This window comes from Accipiter gentilis, chromosome 3 (genome assembly GCF_929443795.1).
Source record: "Accipiter gentilis chromosome 3, bAccGen1.1, whole genome shotgun sequence".
In the NCBI taxonomy this organism is placed as follows: domain Eukaryota; kingdom Metazoa; phylum Chordata; class Aves; order Accipitriformes; family Accipitridae; genus Astur; species Astur gentilis.
This window is the reverse complement of record NC_064882.1, coordinates 29123621-29146931: the sequence shown is the minus strand read 5'-3', so window position 1 is coordinate 29146931 and position 23311 is coordinate 29123621. Positions and strand designations below refer to the sequence as shown.

At 42.1% G+C, this 23311-nt stretch overlaps 1 protein-coding gene across 3 annotated transcripts in view; it reads right to left on the bottom strand.

Annotated features, from left to right (window-relative positions):
• The window catches only part of PPARGC1A (PPARG coactivator 1 alpha), a 373640-nt gene that overhangs the window by 55430 nt on the left and 294899 nt on the right, over positions 1-23311 (bottom strand). For 2 of the 3 annotated variants that reach the window (XM_049795214.1, XM_049795232.1), the window contains exon 2: positions 6436-6615. In XM_049795214.1, the coding sequence (XP_049651171.1) occupies positions 6436-6615 (180 nt within the window). Of the gene's footprint in view, positions 1-6435; positions 6616-11692; positions 11863-23311 lie in introns of those variants that run through there. The other variant, XM_049795224.1, reaches the window with a different exon arrangement.

Here is a 23311-nt window from a genome sequence, read left to right as displayed (position 1 = left end):
TTTTGCTCATTTGGGGCTTCTTTCCTGCCTGAAGGCTTCAACCAACATGCAAGGTTCCTGCATTAAAACAGAGACGTGTTTCGACAGTTTGTAGTTTGTCCAAGCAGGAAAGAAAAGGGAGCAGCAGCACACCTTGCTAACACTAGATACAGAGCATTTGCATAAACTCTTCCCAATTACATAGCAGCTGGTTCGAGTAAAATAAATTCCACTTACTGCTTGAGCCTTTTTAAATGTCAGCATAGCTAGTCATAGATTATAGTTCACATACATCATCCCCATAGATGTAATGTTATTGTGCTGGTCCCCTATTTAGTAGATGGAGAAATCTGAGTCAGGCCAGAGACACTGGAAAAGGTAACGCATTCAAACACATAAGAAACATGACATTGCTCCATTAGGAATACAAAAATTCTGGCACTTTCACTCAGCCTCCGCTATTTTCTTCCCCTGGAACTGAGGGTCTTTCTTCTAGTCTCACAAGCAGTTTTTATGACACATTGTTACCTTTTATTGTTCTTATAAAGTTTCCTATCCCAAATCTGCATCTTTTGCCTTTTATGTTTATTGTTGTATTAAACCTACAATGTTGCCTGTTTCCGTACTAAATCTATCCTGTAACCACATACTGTACATTCATTTCTCTAGGACCTCAGTAGCTCTTATCTGTTTGCTTTTATGATCTCTTATGAACTGCTAGGAATAGTAATTTGCAGTGCTGTTTGTAAAGTCATCTCAGCCTGAACTCAGCCTTCCCCTGTTTTGCCATACAGTGATACTCTGCAATGAAATCCCATTTGCCATAGAAGCATTTCATTACAGGATGCATTTTAGAGAGACGCAGGTTCCCAAGTATGTGTGCTTATCATGTGAAACATTCAATGTGTATGAATCTGAATTTCAAAAAACCCTACTTATTAGAGCAGGAAACTACATGTTGACACGAGATGGTCCTGTGCGACCTCCAGATTCACCAATGTGCTGCCCACTCTACATTACTGCCCAGAGCTATTTAGTTGTGCTCTCTGAGGCCTCAGACATGCTGCTATGCCATTCACCCAATCTCAGTTCTTTTAAGCACTTTGATAAGCTTTATTCTGCCATTATACCATCTAGAACATTAAACACAATGTTTAAGTTCTATGTTAAATCACAATCAGTTCCTATTAACTGTTCCAAGCTCCTCATTTTTATCAACAGTTACTTTATTAAATCCTTAATAATATAGATGGAATAGTTAGTTAATTTGTGTGTTGAGCCATGGATGTTAATTTGTAAACATAATAACATACTGCAATCATTTGCATAATAGCATTTTAATCTTTTTAGTAAAAGCTGTAATTCCCTACAAAGTACGCTGCAGTAGAAACTAAGTGACTATTGGTAATAATAAAAAAGGCCTTAAAATTCTGATCCTATTATAGTGTTGGAACATACCCAAACTGCTACCATAATCTCTGAAATGTTACTGTTCTCTGATTTAGGTGTCTGTGTCAAGAATAAAAATGAAGTATAACTGGTAGCAGTAGACTATTTCCTAAATGTAATTTAGTATTCACTAAGCACCAGCACTTTGCAAATAGCTCTGAGGCTTTCCTTCAAAGTTCAGAGCTCTAGTTATGCATATTGTGTGAGGTACACCATGCAGCTCACCTCCAGCCTCTGTTGTGCTGAATAGATGGCTATGATAAATCATGCTGATTTGGCACTGAAGGGCATCAGCCATCAAGGATTTGACTACTATGTCTTTTTTTCCCTGAGATTGTATCTCCTTGAACTGCCTGCCCTGGGCTACTAGTTTTGGAGAAAATTAAAAAGTGGAAAAAATGCTAGGGGAGGCCAGTACAGAAAGTCTATATAGGCTCAGCTCTCTGGAAACCCATTAACACCAGTCACAAGACTGGCAAAGAAAACATTGGTGGTTGTTTAAAAGTCAGGCCAAGTCATTTTACGCAAGATCTGGTAATTCATTAATCAATCTGGCTGCAAACTTTGAATGAATAACCTGAAATAGTGAAAGAGTCTGGCTGCACCACAGTACATAAGGGAGTTTATAATGTGAACCAATGCAAATTACCCTGGTGATGTTTAAGGCTCCCCTCTACCCTCATCATCTTCCTGATGCAAACCCTTCCAAATAAATAAGAAATCATTTATCTCCATGAATTTCCCTGCTGCCAGGGGCAAGACAGTATGCATTTCATTATGCATCTCCTTCTCTCCCCACATTCTCATTGCTTGTAATACAGCGTTTTTTGGCAGCCTACAATAAAACATAGTAGCCTATTTAGGCTTTCCAAATACACAGCACATAGCACAGTCTTGAAAAGTAACCTGGGCTACACCTATGCAAAACAATTAAAAATAAAGTCATGAAATATGATGAGCATCTCTCTGGAATACAGAATTATGTAAATAAATGAAATCCACAGAAGGGCAAGCAATGTGGGTTTTCTGAAGTCTTTTTAAAGGCTAAAATTAGTGTTTTGCCAAGTATGAGAATACCACACTTACAAATCTTTCTGATTTTACACAAGGTCATTACACTTCAACAGGTTATTGCCTATCTATGGGCTGCATTTTCTCTTAACATCAGTTGAGTTATTTGTAAGCAATGCCAACAAAGAGATATATCCACCACAGACATGTTCTCTCTCCATAATTCTAGGCATAGGCCATAAATAATTTTAAATATGACTAATCTTACATGATAGGGTACAGTATATTTGAAGAAGCTTCAGGGGACAACAGTTTTCGTGAACAAAAAGCCTTCTCACTTGTGCCACATTAAGTTGTATGGTTGTTCACGTTTTCACATAGCATTGGCTTTGAGAATGAAAACCTAATCATTTTGATATTCTAGAAGTAGCCAAATCAGTTTTTTAAAAATATAATTTTTTAAAGTCTAGTTCTTCACAAAACCAAATCATGAAAGTGAATGATGCAGTGAACCACCTAAATAACTGGTCTTGGGTGACTTGTTAACTATTTACTTGCATGAACTTGTGTCAATAGACAGTGCCCTAAGGGGCCAGAACTCCTTCATTTTATCTTTCCAGTAGTCAGAACAACAGACAAAGAAAACTAGGTGAAAAACAGAAATGATCAAGCTCTGAATAGAAAGAAATCAACTTGATTGATAATAGGCATATGTACACACATTGATAAGAAGAGCCTCCGCACTGGGGCAGATGGTACAGGCTTGATTTGGGACTATTACAGTTAGATTGGCATGTGAGTAGAATAACGCAGTGATGAATTAGGTGTGTCTACAAAATACTAGTGTATTTTAGCACCAGGGTGAAGGCCAGTATCTCATAACACCTAAGTGGATGAGAGCAGGGATTTATACTCAACAGTTACATACTATCTAGACTAATTGGACCTTTATCTTGCTTGGCTCCTGGTTGCTACTAGAACTATTAATAATTTCTAGTCAGTGAGACTCCCAGTGTCACTGGGAGTGTCTAAGCTTGTGGGTGCTCAGCTCAAGCAAGCTTCCAGGAACACGATTTGCAGAAAGCCTGAAAATTCACTTTCTGAAATACAAACCTTTCTTAAAAAAAAGTGCACCAGAGACATCCAGGAACTTTGTGAAGGGCTTTTGAACACTGGCCCTCACCTAGACCATGCCACATGTACTGCATTAATACCTCAAAGGAGAGTGTGCTTCATTCAAGGTTAGGTTTGGCAATTAAAACTGTATGGCCTGTGCTATTAACGTTGCTCTTGTACTTCCTGACATTTGTTTGCCATATTAGTTCTTTCCCTTCCACCCCAAACAGACTGTATTTCTATTTTTGTATGACAAGGCCTCATCTGGAAGCTTAAGTTAGGTAAAACATGCTACTCCCATGATGATATGAGAGAAAAAAAAGAAAAAAAAAAGTTATTTTCCTTAAAAAGAAAAGCCAATGCAGATCAATATGGAAAAATCTAGAGGTTACCAAATGGGAAACTGCACAAAACTTCCATTCTCTCAGCTAAAACAAATAGTTCCTCGCAGAGTATGTGAGATAGTCTCTGGAGGAGGAAGACATCTTCTTCTGTTCTTGAGCACCCCCAGTCGTCACATTACATAGTGGCAGAGGCAAGAAACAGTGCAAGGTATCCAGCTGCATGATGGAGAATGGGGACAGGGTTAATGTATGGGAGGAGAAAATAACTGTTTCATTCCCATCTTCCTAGGCCAAGCAACCAAGAAATGTAAACATAACGGACTATGAAGCTGAAAATAGTCTAATTTTGTGTGCATTATTGCAAAATGCTACTAGGGCACAACTTGTCCCTATAGATAAGTATGGGCCAAGCTGTGCTGTCAGAGACAGCAATGCAGCCTGCAACTGCAGCCAATGAGTGCGAGGAAATCCAGGCATTTGCAAAGAGGACAACAGAATTTGCCTGTTAGGAAAGCAGCGGCGTATTTAATTTCCAAACCATTATTTCTGACCTATTAGTTGCTGCCTACATGCATTCCTCCCGCTGCATACCACATATTTCTTCACACTGGGGCTGCTCATCCTCAGACGCACCCAAACGTGCCTGTGAGAGGTTACACGTAATGACCAGTACCTCATGTCACCATCTCCCAATGAGGTTAAGTACAAGCCTATCTGGTCTTGCTGTTTGCAACATGCTTTGTTTTTCAGAACGGGAATTGTCTCATATAAGAAGTGACAGTTCCTATACAAGGCGTGTAGGGGAATCGTCACTACCTATCCGAGACAATTTTGTACTTATCAGCTGTGGCCACCAGTGCAGCCAGGCAGTTACTCACAGGGCAAGCAACAAGCCTGTGGTCAAGTTCCACTCGTTTTACTGGAACGACTTGTGTGTTTAGAGTTGATAGATGCTTAATCATATTACTTATCTGGACTTATACTTTGAAAGTCTGCATCTTCAACTGATTTTTCCAAAAGGAAAATGCCTCTGCATTTGGCTTTTAATGAATGAGGAAAAATAGATCTCCTTGGCTATAAAAAAAGGCAAAGCCGCTCTCTACCATGCTAGCTGCAAATGTGTCCCCTGCCCCCCTGCCTCCTTCCTACTGACCATCCAAACCTACACTACCCTGCCGGAGGCAGTACAACTGCAATTCAAGAACAAGACAGGGTTTGGAAACTTTGTAAAACAAGGCGCGGAACATTACACAACTAATGAAAAAAGAGAGCCTAAGCACAGGGCTTTGCAGGGCTAATTTCATTTTGATTTGAATAAAATTCATTCCAAGTTGCTTGGGTGTAAATGATAGAAATTGAACAGAGAGGACCAGTTTCTACTGTCAGTTACACTGGTATAAATCCAGAGTAACTTCATCTGCATCAGGGAGATCTCCGTGGGTTTAGTGCTTTATACAAAAAAAGAAGAATTTCATTCAGGACATCTTAGGTAAGCATTTTACTATACTGTTTCGGTTAATCTTTTCCAGCCTGTAAACTCCACCGGGATCATCTGGGGCCTCCCCACGCCAGCAGGCCAGCCATAGTTCTGGGAGCTGTGGTACCTGCCGTGTGAGAGGCAGCACCCGTGGCTTGCTGTTGCACAAGGTCTTCCTGCCAACTGATCAATTTATTGTCCAATTTCCCAGTGAGTGGACGATCTATGGCATCTCCTATCATCAAGGAGGGAAGGAGGTTAGGGTTCAGGAGGGGCACGGCTGCCCCATAACCACAAGGCGGAAAATCATGAAGGCTTTACACAACAAAAGAAAGAAGACTGGAGACAGAGATAAAGAAACAGTAACCCTCCTCTCATACACTCTGATCCTCAAGGCAGAATTGCAAAGAAAACATTTAAATCTCTCTACCACCCTTCAACTTCTACTTTAGGACTGCTCTCCACCAGGAGATCTATGAAACACTCCTAACGATGTGCTGGTTCCTGAGCTACTGACAGCCCTCACTGCCTTCTCTGCCACATCCATTCTTTTTCTCCCCTATACATCAAGTACAAGGACCTCTCAATTTGTGTGCAAGTGCCTTGCACGGTAAGGCTCTGAGTGGTAAAAAACCTTTACCAGAAACGCTCCAGCTAGTTATCAGCTAGCTGCTGTGCTGTACTCCACTGCTTGCTGGGGAATGCAAGTGAAGGCAACAAACATGTTTTGACTTTTGTTTTTCTTTGTAGCTGACAACTGTGCAATTCCTCGTCGTGACGCCACAGGGCAGTATGCTCTAGGCACTCTTTAGCTATTTCCTATCAAAAGTTCCATTTAATTCTTTTCAAGGCTTCCTCCCCCCCCCCCCCCTCTGGATCACAGGCCTGGTTTTGATCATGAGGATTAAGGGTGCCTGTCAGAACCCGTAACGCACATCACCACGTTTGCTGTCCCTGAATGGGGGAAAAATAGTAAAACTGTTGTCCACCAGGCTAAAAAAGATTAGAAAAAAAGCAAGCAAGGATTTTGCAACATGCACTTGCATCACCTTGCCTTACCTCAAATATATTGGCGGGTTCATTGCTGTACTGATTGGAGATGATCTCTGACTGGTCGCTGTACCACTTGAGTCCTCCCAGAAAGCTGTCTGCGTCCAGGTCGTTCACATCTAGTTCGGAAAGGTCAAGTTCTGGGAGATCTGGACAAAGAGGCTGGTCTTCACCAACCAGAGCAGCACACTGCAGGAAACAGCAACACAGAAATAGTTTCATTAATTACCAGGAATCTATTAACTTTAATATCATGTGATAAGAATTAAGCCTCGATTAAGCAATGGCACAGGGTCACTAGTATTGACTTTGTTTTCTGGGAAAAAAAACCACTAAGTATTAGATTGGTTAGCTCTATGCAGGTATGCAAAGGGGAGGGGGAAACAGTAGGGCATAAGCTGCCTTCTCTATCACATCTCTGTCCAGGGGCAACGACTTTCCTTCTCCCTACACTCTTTGATAACAGTTGTGTTCAAAGCTTTATTAAATCCAACAGCAGAGGCCAAAGCATGGCCTTATTCTCCTGCTTCAGAGCAAACCAGTGCAGGTAGAAGTTACAGATGAATACCTCTGGGCAAGGTCTGTCACGCATTTCCTGATGCATTCAGGTTAAAGAGGCACAGCCTGTTACAGCCTTCAGCCCTGGAGGCTAGCTCAAGCTGGAGATAGTCACACTTTCACTTCTACAGATCCTCACCGTAATCCTTGAGGTCAGTCATGATGGTGGCTACCATGCAGACACAAAAAACTACAGGTCAGTGATGCTGCTGTGCTCCTTCCCCAATGCGCTTGATGCACAGACCACAGCCACCCAGTTCCATGTCAGAGTCCTGGCAACAGAAGTGCATTCTGAAATATCCCTGTATTCACCTTTGGGTGACAGGCATAGTTAGTTCACGCAGCCTTTCCCCTGCTTGGTGTGAACACACATATTGGCTCAGCCAGTTTCCTAAGTGTCCCCAAACAGTGGCTGCAGTGAGGGTTCCAAACCAAATGGGTTCTCCTCCTCTGGCAGCCTCTGATTCAGGAATCCTAACATAGAGGGTCTGTGAAACATTTTGTTTGAGGTAGTAAACAAAGTCTAGTCTGCATGGATCCTCTTCAGCAGTGCAAAATGTTTTTGTCTCCACGACTTACAAAGAGAGTAGTGATAAATACAAATAAACCTATATGCTAGTATGAAGCTAGATAGGGTATTGACTGACCTACTAAGCAAGAAAAAATTAATAGCACACATCCACTTTAGCATAGCAATTGAAATGTTAGAGTATCCACCAAAACCATTTCCTAATTATGGAAAACACATAGTAACAGCTTGGCAAATAGCAGAGTCCCATACGTCAATGCTGCTCGATTAAGCAATTCCTCCTGCACTGTACCACATACCCTTGTAACTCATCTCTGAACACCTACGTTGATATGGGTATACTGCAAAACACACATAAAGCTGCAAATGGTTAAAAGCCATTTAAAGTTGACTGAGTCTGTCAGTCGCCTCAGTCTTTCCACCCCGAGTATTTCCAGCACTGTGTTGAGGATAGCCAACAGCAGGTCCTCCTTGACTCCCGTCAGTTGACTGGGTGGTTTGAATGATTTCCCAACTTCTATTTGGACTGAAGTCAACCCAAAAAGCACCACTTTCTGAAGACAGATGTCATTAGGGCACTAACACAGTGTCCTGGGATGAGAATTGCTCAATACCGGTTATGTCACTCTCTCAAGGACCGCCTTTTACAATAATGCAAGGGAGAGCTGCTGAAGGTGCATTTCATTGAGGTTTTTATCCCTGGGAATCTCCATGTGTCTGCAGTGCACGGGCTGGATGCAGCAGCGCAGCCGTGAGCAAAGATTTTGTCTGTTGGCACAAAGACTCGGTGCAGCTGGTGTGAGCTATAATTTACCAGACAACTTCTATGTCTACCAGGACACTACGAGATAATCACAGAATAGGCCAAGGGGCAAGGGAGCCGAGAGGCTGCAAAATGAGGCTCTGAAATAGCAGTTGCTTTTCTTCCTATTATTTAAGGGGCTGCAGAACTTTAAGAAGTCAAAACCCCACTTAAGTAATTTTCACTGGGCACAATTTTTTATCATTATTTTGGTCATAGGGGAAAAAAAAAAGGAAAAAAATTAGAGAGTTCCCTCTTCTTTACTGCAAGACAACCTTCCGGCAGCAATCTTATAATGCAGAGATGACCTTTTTGATGCTTGGCCGAAATCTCTGATCTCATTAAAGGATAATCTAGTTTTTGACTGAAAAGGTAGATTCTCAGCATCATTCTCAGGTTTGTGTTGTGGAGGTCAGTAGCATATAACTGATACCGTAGACTTCTAAAGTATCCTGCTGATCTGTTACTGCTTTCGTTTGTAAAAATAGCTTCACTCTGTGAACCACCTACTTAAACATGTTTACTCTTGGTAATCTGCATTTTTAAGTTCCTACAGTGGGCTTTTGAAGTCACTTAAACAATGGTATTAAAAAAAAAAAAATCGTGCTCATCGCAGCTTTCCTTTGCCCATAGTGACTGCAATGTCACCTAAAAAAAACTAATTGCTGAAATGAAGTATATATGCTCTTGCCAATGTTGACATGATAATAAAATCAATGTTTCTGAATATGACATTATGCTTCTAATCTGAGACACATTAGTAGCAAGTGTTCCTGTTATTAATTTATATTTGGCCTTTGGATGATGCCAGATTTAACACTCCAAGTCCTAAACCTGTCCTCATCTGACACGCTGATATTTACCGTTTGCCTATACATCTGTAACAGGTGCACCTGCATTGCTAGCATACGTTTTAGTGTCTTCCCACCGCTATTTGATAAGATAGTTATTCCATAACTATAGCCTTAATTTTATAATAACATTTAGGAGGATAAAGCAGTCACTAAACACAAAAGGCTAATTACGGTGCGTTATTTCACTCCAACAGACTTTTTTTCTCTTAGTTCAGGCGCAAACAATAAATTAGCTTAACTGCACTGACGATAATGAATCATTATAATTAAGTATAATTCTCCATTAACCTTTTGGACGTTTTTGTGCCTTTGAAGGTAAATTAAAAAAAAAAAAAAAAAAAGACTGGACTTGTGCCATATTAATTATATTAATGAAAAAATAATCTGCGTTTCATTTTTAACAAGTTTTTCAAACAGTCAAGGGGATGAACCCCAGAAAGAAAGAGAGACTTGACAGAATGTGTGTCATGTGGATTCTCTCTATCAATCTTCGCAACCTTACTGTACATCACCTTCATTAAGCTGTGAAGCACTGGGGACGCTGATCAGCTACAGTGATGCAGGCCTTTATTAAGCAACACGCCGTCCTGTCATTATGTGAGTGAGAATATAATACATTTTACGTTGACAGCAAACATTAATGATTCGAAAAATGAAAGCTGCCTCCGGTACCTGCCGCCTGTGATATTTTAGATCAGTAAAGGTGATCCCCGGAGCCAAAGCAGCACACAGACGCTACTGTATTGCTATAGGAAGTGCAATGCAGGAGCACATTGGTAAAATCCTACACACAGTTAATCCATCCACCACAAAATTAATATTAAGATCAAACCTTTTTTTTTCTTTTTTTTTTTTTTTTCCCCTGCACTGTGAAAAAGTCATTGACATAAATTATCTATTCTGTTACTAGCCTGAAATTACTGCAGGAACTCTAGTGATTAAAATAAATCTTCAGTATTTCCATATAAGCTGGTTCCTCAATCAGCTCCTAGCAGCATTAGGAATAATACATGATGGAAAAATGAAGCTTACGGCAGCTGAGACCAATGCTACAAGCCAGACAACAACCCACAGGATACTCCAGCTACTCAGAAACAATTAGGACTTCGGAGCCAGAAAGTCATCCACTTACAGCCTTGACTCATAATAGCTACAGGACATATGAATTATCCATATCTATTCCACTTTACCAAGAAATCAAAACAAGATAAGACCAATTACAATATGCAAACAGGAATCAGTGGATACAATGGCAAGCTGCAAATATTTAAAACATGACAAAATGACTTGAGAATCCGCACGCATGCTCCGCCAGAGAGGAAAAATATACTGGAGAACATGGTAACGTTTTTACTTTAGCTGGGTAGCTCTCTACAGCATGACCATCTTATTTAAAAAGCATCGCCTGTAACCTGTTTTTCCCTCCCCCGTTGCCCGAGGGGAGCATTTTAAGCACTTATTCCAAGCTCGCAGCCAGAGGGTTCGTTCCTTTGAGCAGGTCTGTATTTGGGATTCCTCTCCATGGGGTCCAAAGAAAGTTTGCCTCGCTTCGCAAGTTGCCCGAACTTTCAGGTAACGCTCCATTTTGTGGAATGCAAACATGCAGAAATCCTCAAACCTCACTTTATACTCCAGAGATTACCAGGGAGCTGCTTGCTTTTGCCTTTTTTTTTTTTTTCCTTTATGAATTGTAGCCAGCAGAAGCTGTGGATTTGATGTATTGCCATCTATTTTTACACAAGCAGCAGCGGCGGCGGCAGCAGCAGCGGCAGCAGCAGCAGTTCACACAGTCCTGCATAAACTCTATTCTCATGGTTCATCCTGTTGTCTCTGTTGTACAGTGGGATTTAACCATTTGTTGGACTACTCGGATCGACTGCGAACCCTGCTCTACGGGACATTAGCTACAGCGTCATTATTCCAGTATCACAAGAAGCAGAGAAATGTCTCCTTCCAGAAATCTCTTTTAAAAGCATCTAAAGCCAAACAACAGGGTATTCATTCTTGTGTGCGTGTTTGAATTCTGCAGCTGATAAACAAGGAAAAAGCCTTCGACAGAGCACAGTGAAACAAGCAATTAAAATACGAAGCCGTTGGTTAATTTTAACTTCTTTTTTTTGGGGGGGGGGGGGGGCGAGGGGGTGGGGAAGAAATGGTAATCTTATTCTAAACAAACATGGCATTTTTCCAACCAGGCCACTAAATGCCACTGGAAAGCCTTCAGACACCGATTCATATCAATATCTTAGAGCATAAATATTGCATATGACAGGAAAGCTAGCCAGAGGCACATGAAAATAGTTTCCAACTGCAGGAGATACTGATGACAGGAGCTCAGCTTTGATTTGCTCGAGGCATCACAGAGTAACCTTAAAATAGCAAACTTACTGGAGTTCAGATAAGATTCGGACTTGTTTGCAAAGTACGCCGCCTCGGCCGTCCTGCCGCCTCCCCGAGGAGCCCCCCGGCCCCGCCGGCCGCCGGCGCCCCACGCACGCGCCGCCCACGCCGCGCGCCCCTCACCTCGAGATCACTCCATACAGAGTCCTGGTTGCACATGTCCCACGCCATCCAGCTGCGGAGCGACGGCAGGAAAGCTGGCAAACTACAGTCCAGAGGCAGGCAGGCAGCAGACACTCATGCAGGCAACGAGACCCTCTCTGAGAGTGAACCGAAGGCACCTGTCTTACTACTGTTCCCCGTCACATGACAAAGCTATTAAAAAGTAGGCTGGGCTGTCACTCATCCAGCCTTCTGGTGCCGCTGCTCCAGCCTGTGACGTCACCCAGGGGCAGACCCAGCCTGAAGTGAAGTAAATCTTTGCAAAACCCGCTCAGACCTCGGCGGCCGCGGCACCACGCTGTGATTCAAAGCAGATTTCCATCCCCAGCCCCCAAAACTCTGCTCCTGCCATAGAACACCTCCCATCCCTCCCCATCTTCTTTAATTTCTTGGCTTGCTTTCTTTTGCCCCCCCTCCCACCCCCCCGCCCCCAAGCGAACAACAGGCAGAGCTGTGTTTATTATAAAGAAAAAGTGAAGTAACTCCAAGGCGAGCTACAGCCCGCTTACTCTGAATAGCCCGAGCCTAACCTTTGCAGCGCCCGTGCCGTCTCCCCAGAGCTGTTTCCTTTGGAGAGGCTATCCCAGAGTTCGTCAAAAGTTACACCTTCCAGCATTTTTTTCCACTCGGGGATTTTGCACCTCGCCAAGTATTTTGGTTAGGTTAATGGTTTCTCGCCGATAATTGCGACTCAAGGTAGTTTGTTCACACCGAAGGCATCAGCAGAACACGACCCCCCCCCAAAACCCCCAGCACTTCTCTGGAATGGAGTAAGCATCTATAAAAAACATTCATACAGTTATCTCATCTGCTACAAGGAGGGAGCCTGATCCCGTTCCCAGCTAGATTACAGTATTTCTCAGCTGCTCTTTAATCACTTCTCTGTCTCAGTGTACTCTCCCTAAAACCCAGGGTTGTTAAAAGCAACTGCCACAGTCCTGCCCAGAACTGCTCTGACCCCCGCCTGTTTTCTCCTATAAGCACTGCTGCCTCAGGCTGCATTTCTGTATAAACATCGTGCACCAAGCCCTCTGACCTGGACACATCGTTTTCTCATTGAAAATCAAAAAAAAAAGCACTTGTCGTGTGAAAACCTGGACATGCTGTTAACAGAAGCGTCTCTTCGTCGAAGCCTTTCCTAGGCAATAGGTGCTGCTGCAGGTGCAACTGGTTTATGGTGCCCCTTTGCACTGCATACACAACAAACTCCAGGTACCAAACTGAACTGCAAAACGTTGCCCACAACAAGGAGAAAAAACAAATATAAAGGTCTTGTTGAACTATCCCCACCTGCCTGCTTATTGTCTTAAGTTGCAGGTTTTTTAATTAGCTGGGTGCAAAAAGTCTCGGGAAATGTAAGCGCTGGCTCCGTCGCGCTGGGCTACCAGTCAAAGTCACAAAACTATAATTGATCATCCTCCTTGTCATGAAATATTCATTTTCATTGTTATTTGCAAACTTGAGTATTCTAAAGGCTAAATGAATTCAATTATTATACAAGGCTACGGCGATTTTGCTGAGAGAAAAAATAAATACAAAGAAGTACAGTTCTTGAAATAGCCTTTTTCCCACAGACATTGGAAACTTCAGAAATGGTAGGAGGTCTCAGATATATTCTTAGCTTATTTGTGTTCCCTTGTAATTCATTATTGCCAGTCCTGATAAAATGTACAGTTTTCCCAGCTTGTGCTTAAGTTGCAAATCACATCACACTGTCATATTTTCACCAAGCACAGATGACAAAAATGGCATTGTTTTTACTTTACTTAATTAAAAAAAACCACAGCAAAATACCCAATGACTACAGAAAGCCCTTCCTACAAATGATTAAATTAACGGTATTGCTTTGCTTTCATGACAACCCCCCCCCCCCCCCATTTCCTTCCCAATTATATGCTGATTCAATGATAAAACTGCAGTAAATTATTAAGATCTGGGGCAAAGGTGAGTACCTCTACCCCCTGAACAGTCAACTGTGAAATAATGCCGGGCTCCTGCCTGCCTGGAGTGGAGTTGGTTCTTATTAATTATTATCTGTGGATCCATGGCTGGTGGAATATTCTCCTTCAATACCTACTTATAATTGTGTTCATTGACTGTGCCGAATCCATCATCTGGTTTTTTTGAAGTTTCATTCACACCTTTTATAGAAATGTATTTACACTGGAACATTTCATATTGCTGTTTTGGATATTTTGACCTGCTCATGTTGTTTCTATTTTCTACATTTCCATTTCACTGCTTTCCCTTCAAATTAGCAAGTTAACTGATAAATATAAACTGTGACCTTAGTGGTGCTCTCACCATACAAGCTTTAGAGATTGGAGAACTTAGTGCACTGCAGACAGTGCAAGCAATAGGTAATAACAAGAGAGTCCCCCAGAGCTCTTCTATGGCCATGTCCACAGTACAGCTTGAACTTTGCTGGCAGTTCCAGCGTTACCTGGAAGGGATGCCAAGCACGATTCCTACCACAGAAGACTGCAAGGTTTCAACAAGGGTTCCCCATTGCTTGGGAAGATTATTTTTTTTTTAAATTGAAGTGTCTAAACCCAGCCATAGTATAAATTTAATCGTTGGGATCCTTTTTTTTCACACATTTTAATGTGGGGTTTTGAGCGTAGTGCCCAGAAGAGGAGAAAAGCGAGGAAGGCGGTTGCAGCGGTGGTGTAGTTTGGAAACAGCGCAGCCTCAGCATATGTAAATGAAGCCTGTGAAACCCAGCCAGCACCTAAGCTGCTCTCCTCAAAGGAAAGCCTGTCTTCTGAACATTCCCTAGTAACTTCAGCAATGCTTTCCCCTAGTGTTTTGACAACACGAAAGAATTGCACAAACATCTTTCCAGGGGCAATATCTGAGCACGCACACATTATTTGGTTCCATAACAAACCCATACAAAGAAAACCATCTTTCAGCTGGTAAAGTCTGTGGGTCTGCTTGACCCAATCTGCCCTGTTGAAATGTCCGTCATCAGACCGCCTCCTCAATCACCGCACTTCCCCTGTTTTCAGGTTACTCTGTACCTCGTCTCAGCGATTCCCAAATTTTGCCTTTTCTTCTTCAAGGGCCATAATTCAGAAAGTTCTGGCAAGCCTTCCAACAGCATTTGGGCACAAATTCCCAATTCCTGATACATTTTTTAACAGGACTGGAAGGTATGGCTGCCTGCAACAACAAGGAACAAAATTCAAAGACCAAAGCCTTCAAGCTCTCTGTCTTTGACTTTCTCTTGGATTCAGCATTCATTTTATCACCCACATTTTCTAACTATGGTCATGTTTTTATTCCTTGTAATTTAGAATTCTTGAAGAAGCTACTGATTTTGGAGCCCCTGTGATTTTGAAATCCAAAACTTAGTCCCTTCATCGTGGCACTGAGGAAGAAAGAATCTCTTTCCTTGCCCCCAAAACTATCATACTTGCTGACTTACAGCAGTTTGCTCCTCTTCCAGTGGAGTAAGGACAATCAAACTTGTATGTAAAAACAGTGCTGGAGTTTCAGCAAGCAGAGGTTTGCAAACCAGTTCTCACACCAGTTCAACCCCTTCTGCTCGACCCTTCAGGAATGAATGGCCTTACAGCAGAAGATCAGCCAATGCTGTATATAAAATAGCAAACTGCACTCCAAAGGTGTGTTAGTGTGAATGGTGTTCTATATAAAGTATATGTACCCTATTAATTTTTTATTAGAAATCTTCCTTCTGTGCATCTTTACTCATATTCTTTGCACAGTCCTGTGTTTGTTTTCCAATCCATTCTCTCTGTTCCACTTCTATCCTATTTGTTTGCTGATTTTTTTTTCCTTCTCAGCTTTTTTTCCTTATTTATCCAGTTCATCCTACCCAGAACACACCCTCAATAGCGTAAGCCACTGAGTCAAACTCCTTGAACTTCTGGGTTCATTGGTGCAGTAATTCTACAATAGAATGAAGCACTGTGCCCTCTCCAATTTTGCTAGGGCAGTTATGAACTGAGATTTTGATTTTTTTAACAGAGGAAAACCACGATGGTGCTCTGTACCAGCTCTCTGAAAAGCTCAAGAGATCTGGGCCAAATTAATTCCTGGCCCAGCTCTGGGCCACAGGCTGCTGTCTGAAGAGCTGGGTATTAGAGTCCAAAATAACTTTCTCCGAACAGCGATGCGTTACTGACATTACTGACACCAGGCTGAATTTTGCCACATCTGCCTTCACAGACCGAAGGCTCAAATAAACAGCACTGAATGCCAGGGGAAATCACTTGCTTGTTCACATGCAAATGGACCTGACTGTGAATATTCACTATTAGTGCAGATTAGCTGATTATCAGTGTTAACCAGGCTTGCAGACAAGCAAGTCTTCATAGTGCTTGCAGCAAAACCTTCCAGGAGTGCCTAAGTGAAGCATGAGCACAGGTACACACTACAAGAAATCTTCCTAATTTTTCTCATAGCTCCCTGAACATCTCCCTCTTCAGAAGCATATTTCACTTACTCATTATTAAAAAAAGAAAAGCAAAGCTACTCCAGCTGATTACATAAAAAATACATTTGTCACTTGTTTCCCCCCAACATTTGGAGCATATGTTCTCCAGGACCCACATTTGCTATGATTTGCAGGAAAATACAGCTTGTCAGGCCTGTTAAAAGCAGCATGAACAATGTCTTTCACTCGGGAGTTACTGTTTCGCAGAGAGACTAATCTGTAAAAGAGCATCTACATTTAAATTTATTGCCCCTATATGTTTGAGAAACGGAGCCATGTAAACACATCAGTTTCCTGGGGAGGCTTTGGTGCTGTTTGAGTGCAGACGCCCAGGCAAGCCAAGGAGACAGATTCCTGTTTTGCAACTTCTTGCACATTGGCAGAGCAGGCAGGACGACATCAAAAATCGCAGACCATTGCAGATCTTCATCATCTCTCCTTTACTCACCTCACTGTTGATATTTCCTTGGAACAAAAGAAATAATAAAGTTCTTTTTTTCCCCTTACCCTTCCACACGTGCAAGTCCCTGGGAAGAGACCAAAACCTGCTCACATCTGGTATTATCAGACCCAGGGAACTGGCTTCTGGCATTCCTCTTCAGCGGCTGGGGGCATCCCCCTCCACCCCCTGCACTCAGCGGCTGTGCCCTTCCTCTCCCTCTCCCAGCCTCGCTGGGATGCTCACGCCCCTTCTGGGGATAGGCAATTGTCTTCTCCAGCTTCAGCCACAGAGGGTAGAACCTGGGGAAGCTTCAGGGGTACACCTTGTATTTCTCTCTCTCTGCAGGGCCCTGGAAAACCCTTCCCAATTCCTTCTCCTTACCCCTATTACCATCCACCTTGCACCATCTTCCCTGGGGCACCTGGAGCCCTTGTTTCCCGACTCGTTCATCACAAATACCAATCTAGTTTTTACTGACTTTTTCCGAGAGGGATCTGAACAGGGTGATCCCAGGAACAACCACCATGGATTCAGTATCTTAGGGTACAGAAAAGATTCCCTGATGCAACCGCAAGCGATGTGGTGGGAGCCGAGGCTGTTTGAAAGCGACCGTCCCCTGCTGAGGCTGCCACCCAGCCGTCACACTGCATTTGGGGCTTGCGTTGCCACCTGGCCATTCAGCCACTGAGCCAGGAGCTCCCGGCTTGGAGGGAAGCTGTGGTTCCCGGGCTGCCACAGCAGCGCAGGAGAGCACGCTCCCTGCCAGATCCACACCAAGGCTCGTGGTAGCTAGTGGAAGAAGAAAGTCCCCTATTTCCATAACGTAGCCTATCTGCTCTCTAAAATGGCTGGGTAGGCGACTGCAGTGGAGCGCACAGAAGTCTGCAGCGGCGCACTGGAGAGAACAGTAACCTTTAAATACTCTAAAATCAAATCTTGTTTTACACAAAACCGCCATGGTAAAGTCGATGTGAATGAAGCACCTTTGAGTGAAGGAACAGAGGGAAAGGCAGTGGACAGCTTTAGTGCCTCCTAGCAATTTTTTTTAATAAACTAGAGATGACAGACAGCCTTACCAACACATCTCTCATCTTCAAATAAGACTTTCTTCAGACAGAGCTCAGTGGAACTGAGTCAGCCTTTTTTCTTGGGCCTAGCTCTTGGCATTTTTCATATTAAAACAAAGTATAATGTGGAAATAATTCTGAACTGTAGTCATCTGATGGGATTTTAGCAACACAGGCCACAGATTTGCTCTGCTACAATTCCAGGCAAACAAAATAAAATGAAGATATCACACGAAAGAACTTGAGGGGGTTTTGTTTGTTTGTTTGTTTGTTTGTTTTTAAATCTGCTTATGCACCAAGTCACCCTTTATAGGGTTATGCCTGGCTGCACAGGAGGGCGAGCTCCTGTGGAAACTGCTGTCAGTGGGCAGCAGAGCTTCACGCACGCAGCAGTCAGCACTCACTGCTTGGCCTCTGACAGTCCTGGACCGCAGCAAATGTCCCCTTCCCCAGCTGCCCAAAGCCCCTGCACCCCATTTTCCCAAGTCAGCCATGGACAGGCCAAGAGGAGATGGGGTCACCTCAGCGCAACAGCCAACACAATCTCACACAGACAAGGGTCCTGAAGGATCAGCTTTGCCTGACCTCTTAACTAGTAGCTCCTGCCAGCCAAAATTAAGCCCTGAAGTTATTTTTAGCCAGAACCCTTCATGAATTGCAGCTAACTTGCAATATGCAAACTAGTGACTAGTGCTAGAGGAATCCCTATGGGTTTCGTGGTTCCACTCTGTGCTCAAAAGTCCAATTATTCATTTTTCTTGAAGCTGCAATATTAATCTAAAAAAGTTGCACAAATGGCAAGAGATGTCATCCTCCCTCCATCCCCAATTCTGATAACTGAAATAAAGGACGATAAGCATTTAGCCCAGGGGTTATTAGCTGTACAAAGTGCAGCTGTAAACCTTTGGAGGCTGACCCTTCTCCAGTGATGCTTTTGAAGAGAAATTTGTCAGTACTTCCACCTTTGACTCAGGGCCAAACAAACCAGTACTGAGATGGAATGGGAGAACTGCTAGCCATAGAAAGGTTTGGGCTGAGTTATTATTTTATTTTTATTTTGTTTCATTCTATTCTATCCAAATCACTTGCTGGCATACCTGTACAAGAAAATGCAGTAAAGTAAAAGGGGGTTAAAGTGGCTGGAAGGGGTGACTGATCTAAATCCTTTGGAAGGGAATGGGAATTTTTAAAAGGATTTAGGCAGACTTTGAATCAGACCTTATCACAGAAGATGGAACCAAGACAGTTCAAAGCAGAAAATCCTCCACACATCTCCACCTTCTTTCATTTTTATACTACTCAGGCTTCCCCAGCTTTCCCCTGTGAATGGAACAGGGATAAAGCTCTGAGATTGCATCAGCTATCACCATTTTTGGATATCTTTGTTCCCGAGAAATTTAGTATTTGCTGAACATCCTTTGCCCTGGGGCACTGGTTAGTCTCATAATTATTTTATAAGTGGGAACCATTGAAGATTCATACCTCTTCCCAAAAAGAGCTATGACTGTACTTTCATTACTTCATGCCAATCAACAGATAAGACAAGTTTGCTACTTCCAGGTTTGTCCCTAATGGGTCTCTACCATCATAAAATTCCCCAACAATCTGACACAATTAAACATTATTTGCTGTCTCTGCTCTGCTGAACTCTACATGCAGAACAGCAAGCCAGGGCAATGCATTTAACCAAAAGCATTGAAAGGACTGTGTAGGATTCACACCGAAATAGAGACTTCACTGGAGTGTACCTTTCCCTTTTGCCCATTGCAGACTCCCCCTTCCTCTCTGAGGAACAAAGAACCAAGTAAAAATAGGAAACTGTCTGAACGGAAGATTATTTTAATTTATGTTGCGAGTTGCTGTGCGAAAAAACCCTCTGAAAAAACAGCAACCAACACCAAAGAGCACTTCATCATAATATTATTACCAATTTATTAAACCGAGATTGCATAGACTGGAGAAATGAGTGTGACACATCCCCAGGGGTTTTCTGGAGGTAGACCTCCAGCTGTTTCATTCTCACATGCACTCCTGTTTACAAAGACATGGAAAAATGTTTGCGCTTCAGTTCAATGCAACACAATTTTACATTGTTTGCAGGTTTTCTTTAAGGCAGGGTAGGAGTGTGCACAGCAAGCTGGAGATAGACACTTTGGGGAGGCAGGGCTACCATCTTCCAGGGAGAGTGGGGGAAACACACGGCGGTTGTTAATTTATATCCTGGACAATGCTATAAATCGAAGCATCACTGACAATTCCTGCCCAGTAAACATGCTCAATTTCATCTCCCGTAAAAAGGCGAGCAGGCACTAAATAGCAACACATTTTGATTTTCATTTAGCCACTTTAATGATAGGTGATGTTAGCTGAAAAGATCATTTATCTTCAGATTTATTTTATACAAGATAAAAGGCCTTGCCAATTTTTTAAAATTCATTTACACAAGTGAATAAATCTTCCCAAACAATAAGTGGGAAAGTCATATTTCTTTAACTTTGCTAGAATCTGAAAATGCTGATCTTGGAGTGAAATAGACAGCACTGGCATTTTAATCAAGAACATAAAGACTCTTCTTCTAAATAAGAGGCACAACTTTACTTCAGAAAAAAATATCTCCGATTCGGAGAACAGCCTTTTTAATGCATTTTGTCAAAAGTCTCTGAAAAATCAGGAGAGACGCGTGCAATTTTTATATCACCTTCATTTTTAGATCAGTCCCAATGTGAAGGCTACCTAAAAATAGACCGAACCTAACCTTTCAAATATCTATACTGCTGCATACCAGAAACACAAGCTTTCAGTGCCTCTCATGGCTTTCAGAGTTTTGTGCTGTGCCTGTCTTCTCCTCTAGCACATTATCCCATGTTGCATGTTGTGCCCAGGCACCAGATGAGCTGCAAGTTGCAAAGTGCAGCACATTGCAATATGCGATAGGTGTTCATTCAGGACATGCAGCAAGATCATCAAAATCGGCCTTCCCTTTTGGCTGTTTGAGTTTGCCACAAAAAGGACACCGGCAGCATTAAACCTAGTAAGCAGGGATGTGAAAATGAAGCTGTGCTGACTGACCCAGCAGCTCTGCTCAGAAAAAGCAAGCTGTCTGGTTTGCAACATACCACTCTTAAAAATGTGAAGGGGAACAATAAGCTCTTTTGTCTTATTGTTTGCTACAGTGCTTGCAGACACACTTCTACCCATTTAAAGATGAGACTTTCCAACAGTGCACTGAACTCTGACTGGTGTAGAATTACAAGACAGCAGAATACGCGGTAACTATTTCTTTGCATTGCACTTTCTAATTTGTGATTCTGCTTGGCCTTAACAGTATAGGTCAAATTCATACCAAGCACAATCCAAGCAACTTCAGGTCAGTGGTACCTGAAAAATCAATACCATTTAAGTTGATGAAGTTATAACAAGGGTTATTTTGGCACAGGCTGTACAAATACTTACTTTTATTGTATATATTTTTCACTGAGTATTATGCTTCAGTGAATATATTTTCATGTTCTCTACTGCTAACCACTCTGCTTAGCAGGTTCTGAAGCCACACCAGGAGCTGGAACAGGAGAAATCTGTACTAAACCAGGTTGCGGGGCTGCCCTGGAGGCTTTGAGTGACTGTGACTTTTGCTTACACGAATAGAAAATCACCCTTGTACCAGTTGTTAGCTAGCTACTCCTAGCAGGAACAAGCTCGAAAGGACTTGCTTTTCTTTCTTTACTTCATGTGCTGCTCTGACAGAGTCAAAAGTTTATCAAGGCATTTTACTCTGTCAAAAAATGAACAAATAACTTACACTGATCAAACAATGAAACAAAGCAGCAACAGACTAAATGAGTTCTTTCAAAGAATTTTGGATGGAAAATGTCTTACCTGCTGACAGGGAGGCAAGAATAGCAAACAAAGGCATAGGAATAAAAACTATTCAATAAAATATCGATTTCATTATCACCACCTATTCAACTTAATTTTCTTGGCATCCATATCCCTAATGCAGGTTTGTGATAGATCGTACAATCACTTTTTAATTAAGCCCTACTGTGCTTTGTATTAAGAACAAGGCAGTAGACATTATGGCACAATATATCTACCAAAATATTTAATGCTTATCCTTTTCATTTTGGTATTTAAAAGTTGTTCTCTTAGGAGGTGGTATCAGTATTTAACAACATTCTTGACAGCAAGTATAAAAAACAGAAAGCTTCATACTTAATCTAGCCATGTCAAAACTGAAACCCCTTAAAATAATTGCTTTCTGAATATATGGTATTTCCATTGCATTGTTTTATTATTACCCAGCTTTCAACATTGTAAGATGCAAAACTTGTTCCCTCTCCTACATACTGATGAGATACGAAGTGGCACAAAAATGGAAGACTGACATTTGACCAATACAGTTGAATGGTACATGAAACATGTTATCGTGTTACAAGAGATATTTAACGAGAAGCTGTAGAAGAGTGGAAGCTTCCTGGGGTGGTAGTATTTCCTTTGTTTTTTTTGGTCTCTTTTGGTATATTGCAGCTCTGCTGCTTGTGATGGGGCAGATCCTGTAGAAGAATAGCAGCTCTTCTTCCAATAGAGTACTGGCACTTTTCAGAGGGCAACATTGACTTTAATTACTAAAATGTACCCACTTTCTTCTTCCAAGGAAGAAAAGACTGTTGTTGCATATATAATGTGGTTTTAGTTTTTAATGCCAGAAATGAATCAGTAAACATAGTTACATTATGGTATACTATTTCTTATTCTGTACCCATAGTAACCAAATTAATCTCAAGGCGCTGCTGGCATTAATTCAATCTGAAGCTCATATTTTGGATTTCACATAGGTGCCTTCATCCTATTCTTCTTCTCAATTAATAAAATGTTAATATATGGCAATATATTTATTTCTGGTTCAGTTCAAGTTGAGGAGTGCAGTACTTTGCAGAAACCTAATTAATATCAATCATATATTACAACACTGTGTGGTTTAGTATACAAAAAAAAATGGTGCTAGCACATGAGGATGAAACAGATGACCCAAGAAATAATTTCTAGCTCTAACTTCTCTGTCTCTAGGATAGGGATGGCCAGTTTTTCCTTACCCTTCAATCTCCATTAAAAAAAAATCCATAACATACAGCCAAGAACTACACTAAATATATCACATATCCTAAAAAAACAAGAGGGAGGAGATCTTGGAGCATGAGATACTGATAGCTCCCTCTGTACCACTGTGAGTTGGGCGCCCACTGGTAATAAGCTAGATCCCATGGTGACTCAGCAGTGCTGTCTTCAGCAACACCCACTGGTACAGTTTTTCCACTGGGACCTACCAGCCCCCAGCCAAAAAAAATCCAGTTGTCAGTGAAAATGTATTTCCACAGCCCAGGAATTGCGCTTGAACTGCTCAAGAGACAGAAGTAGCTCAACAGGTGTGGTGTGGCCATCCTACTCTAGACCATGGCAAAAAAGAAATGCAATTCTTTTCTCAGGACTTAATTTGGGCAACCTGAGACCCCAGGCACACTACTAACCCAAAGTCTGAAAATCTGCTCTGCAGTTCACATCTCTTGGAGCCGTTTTTCTCCAGCTGCTTGCAGTCCCATTGATTCCCAGGA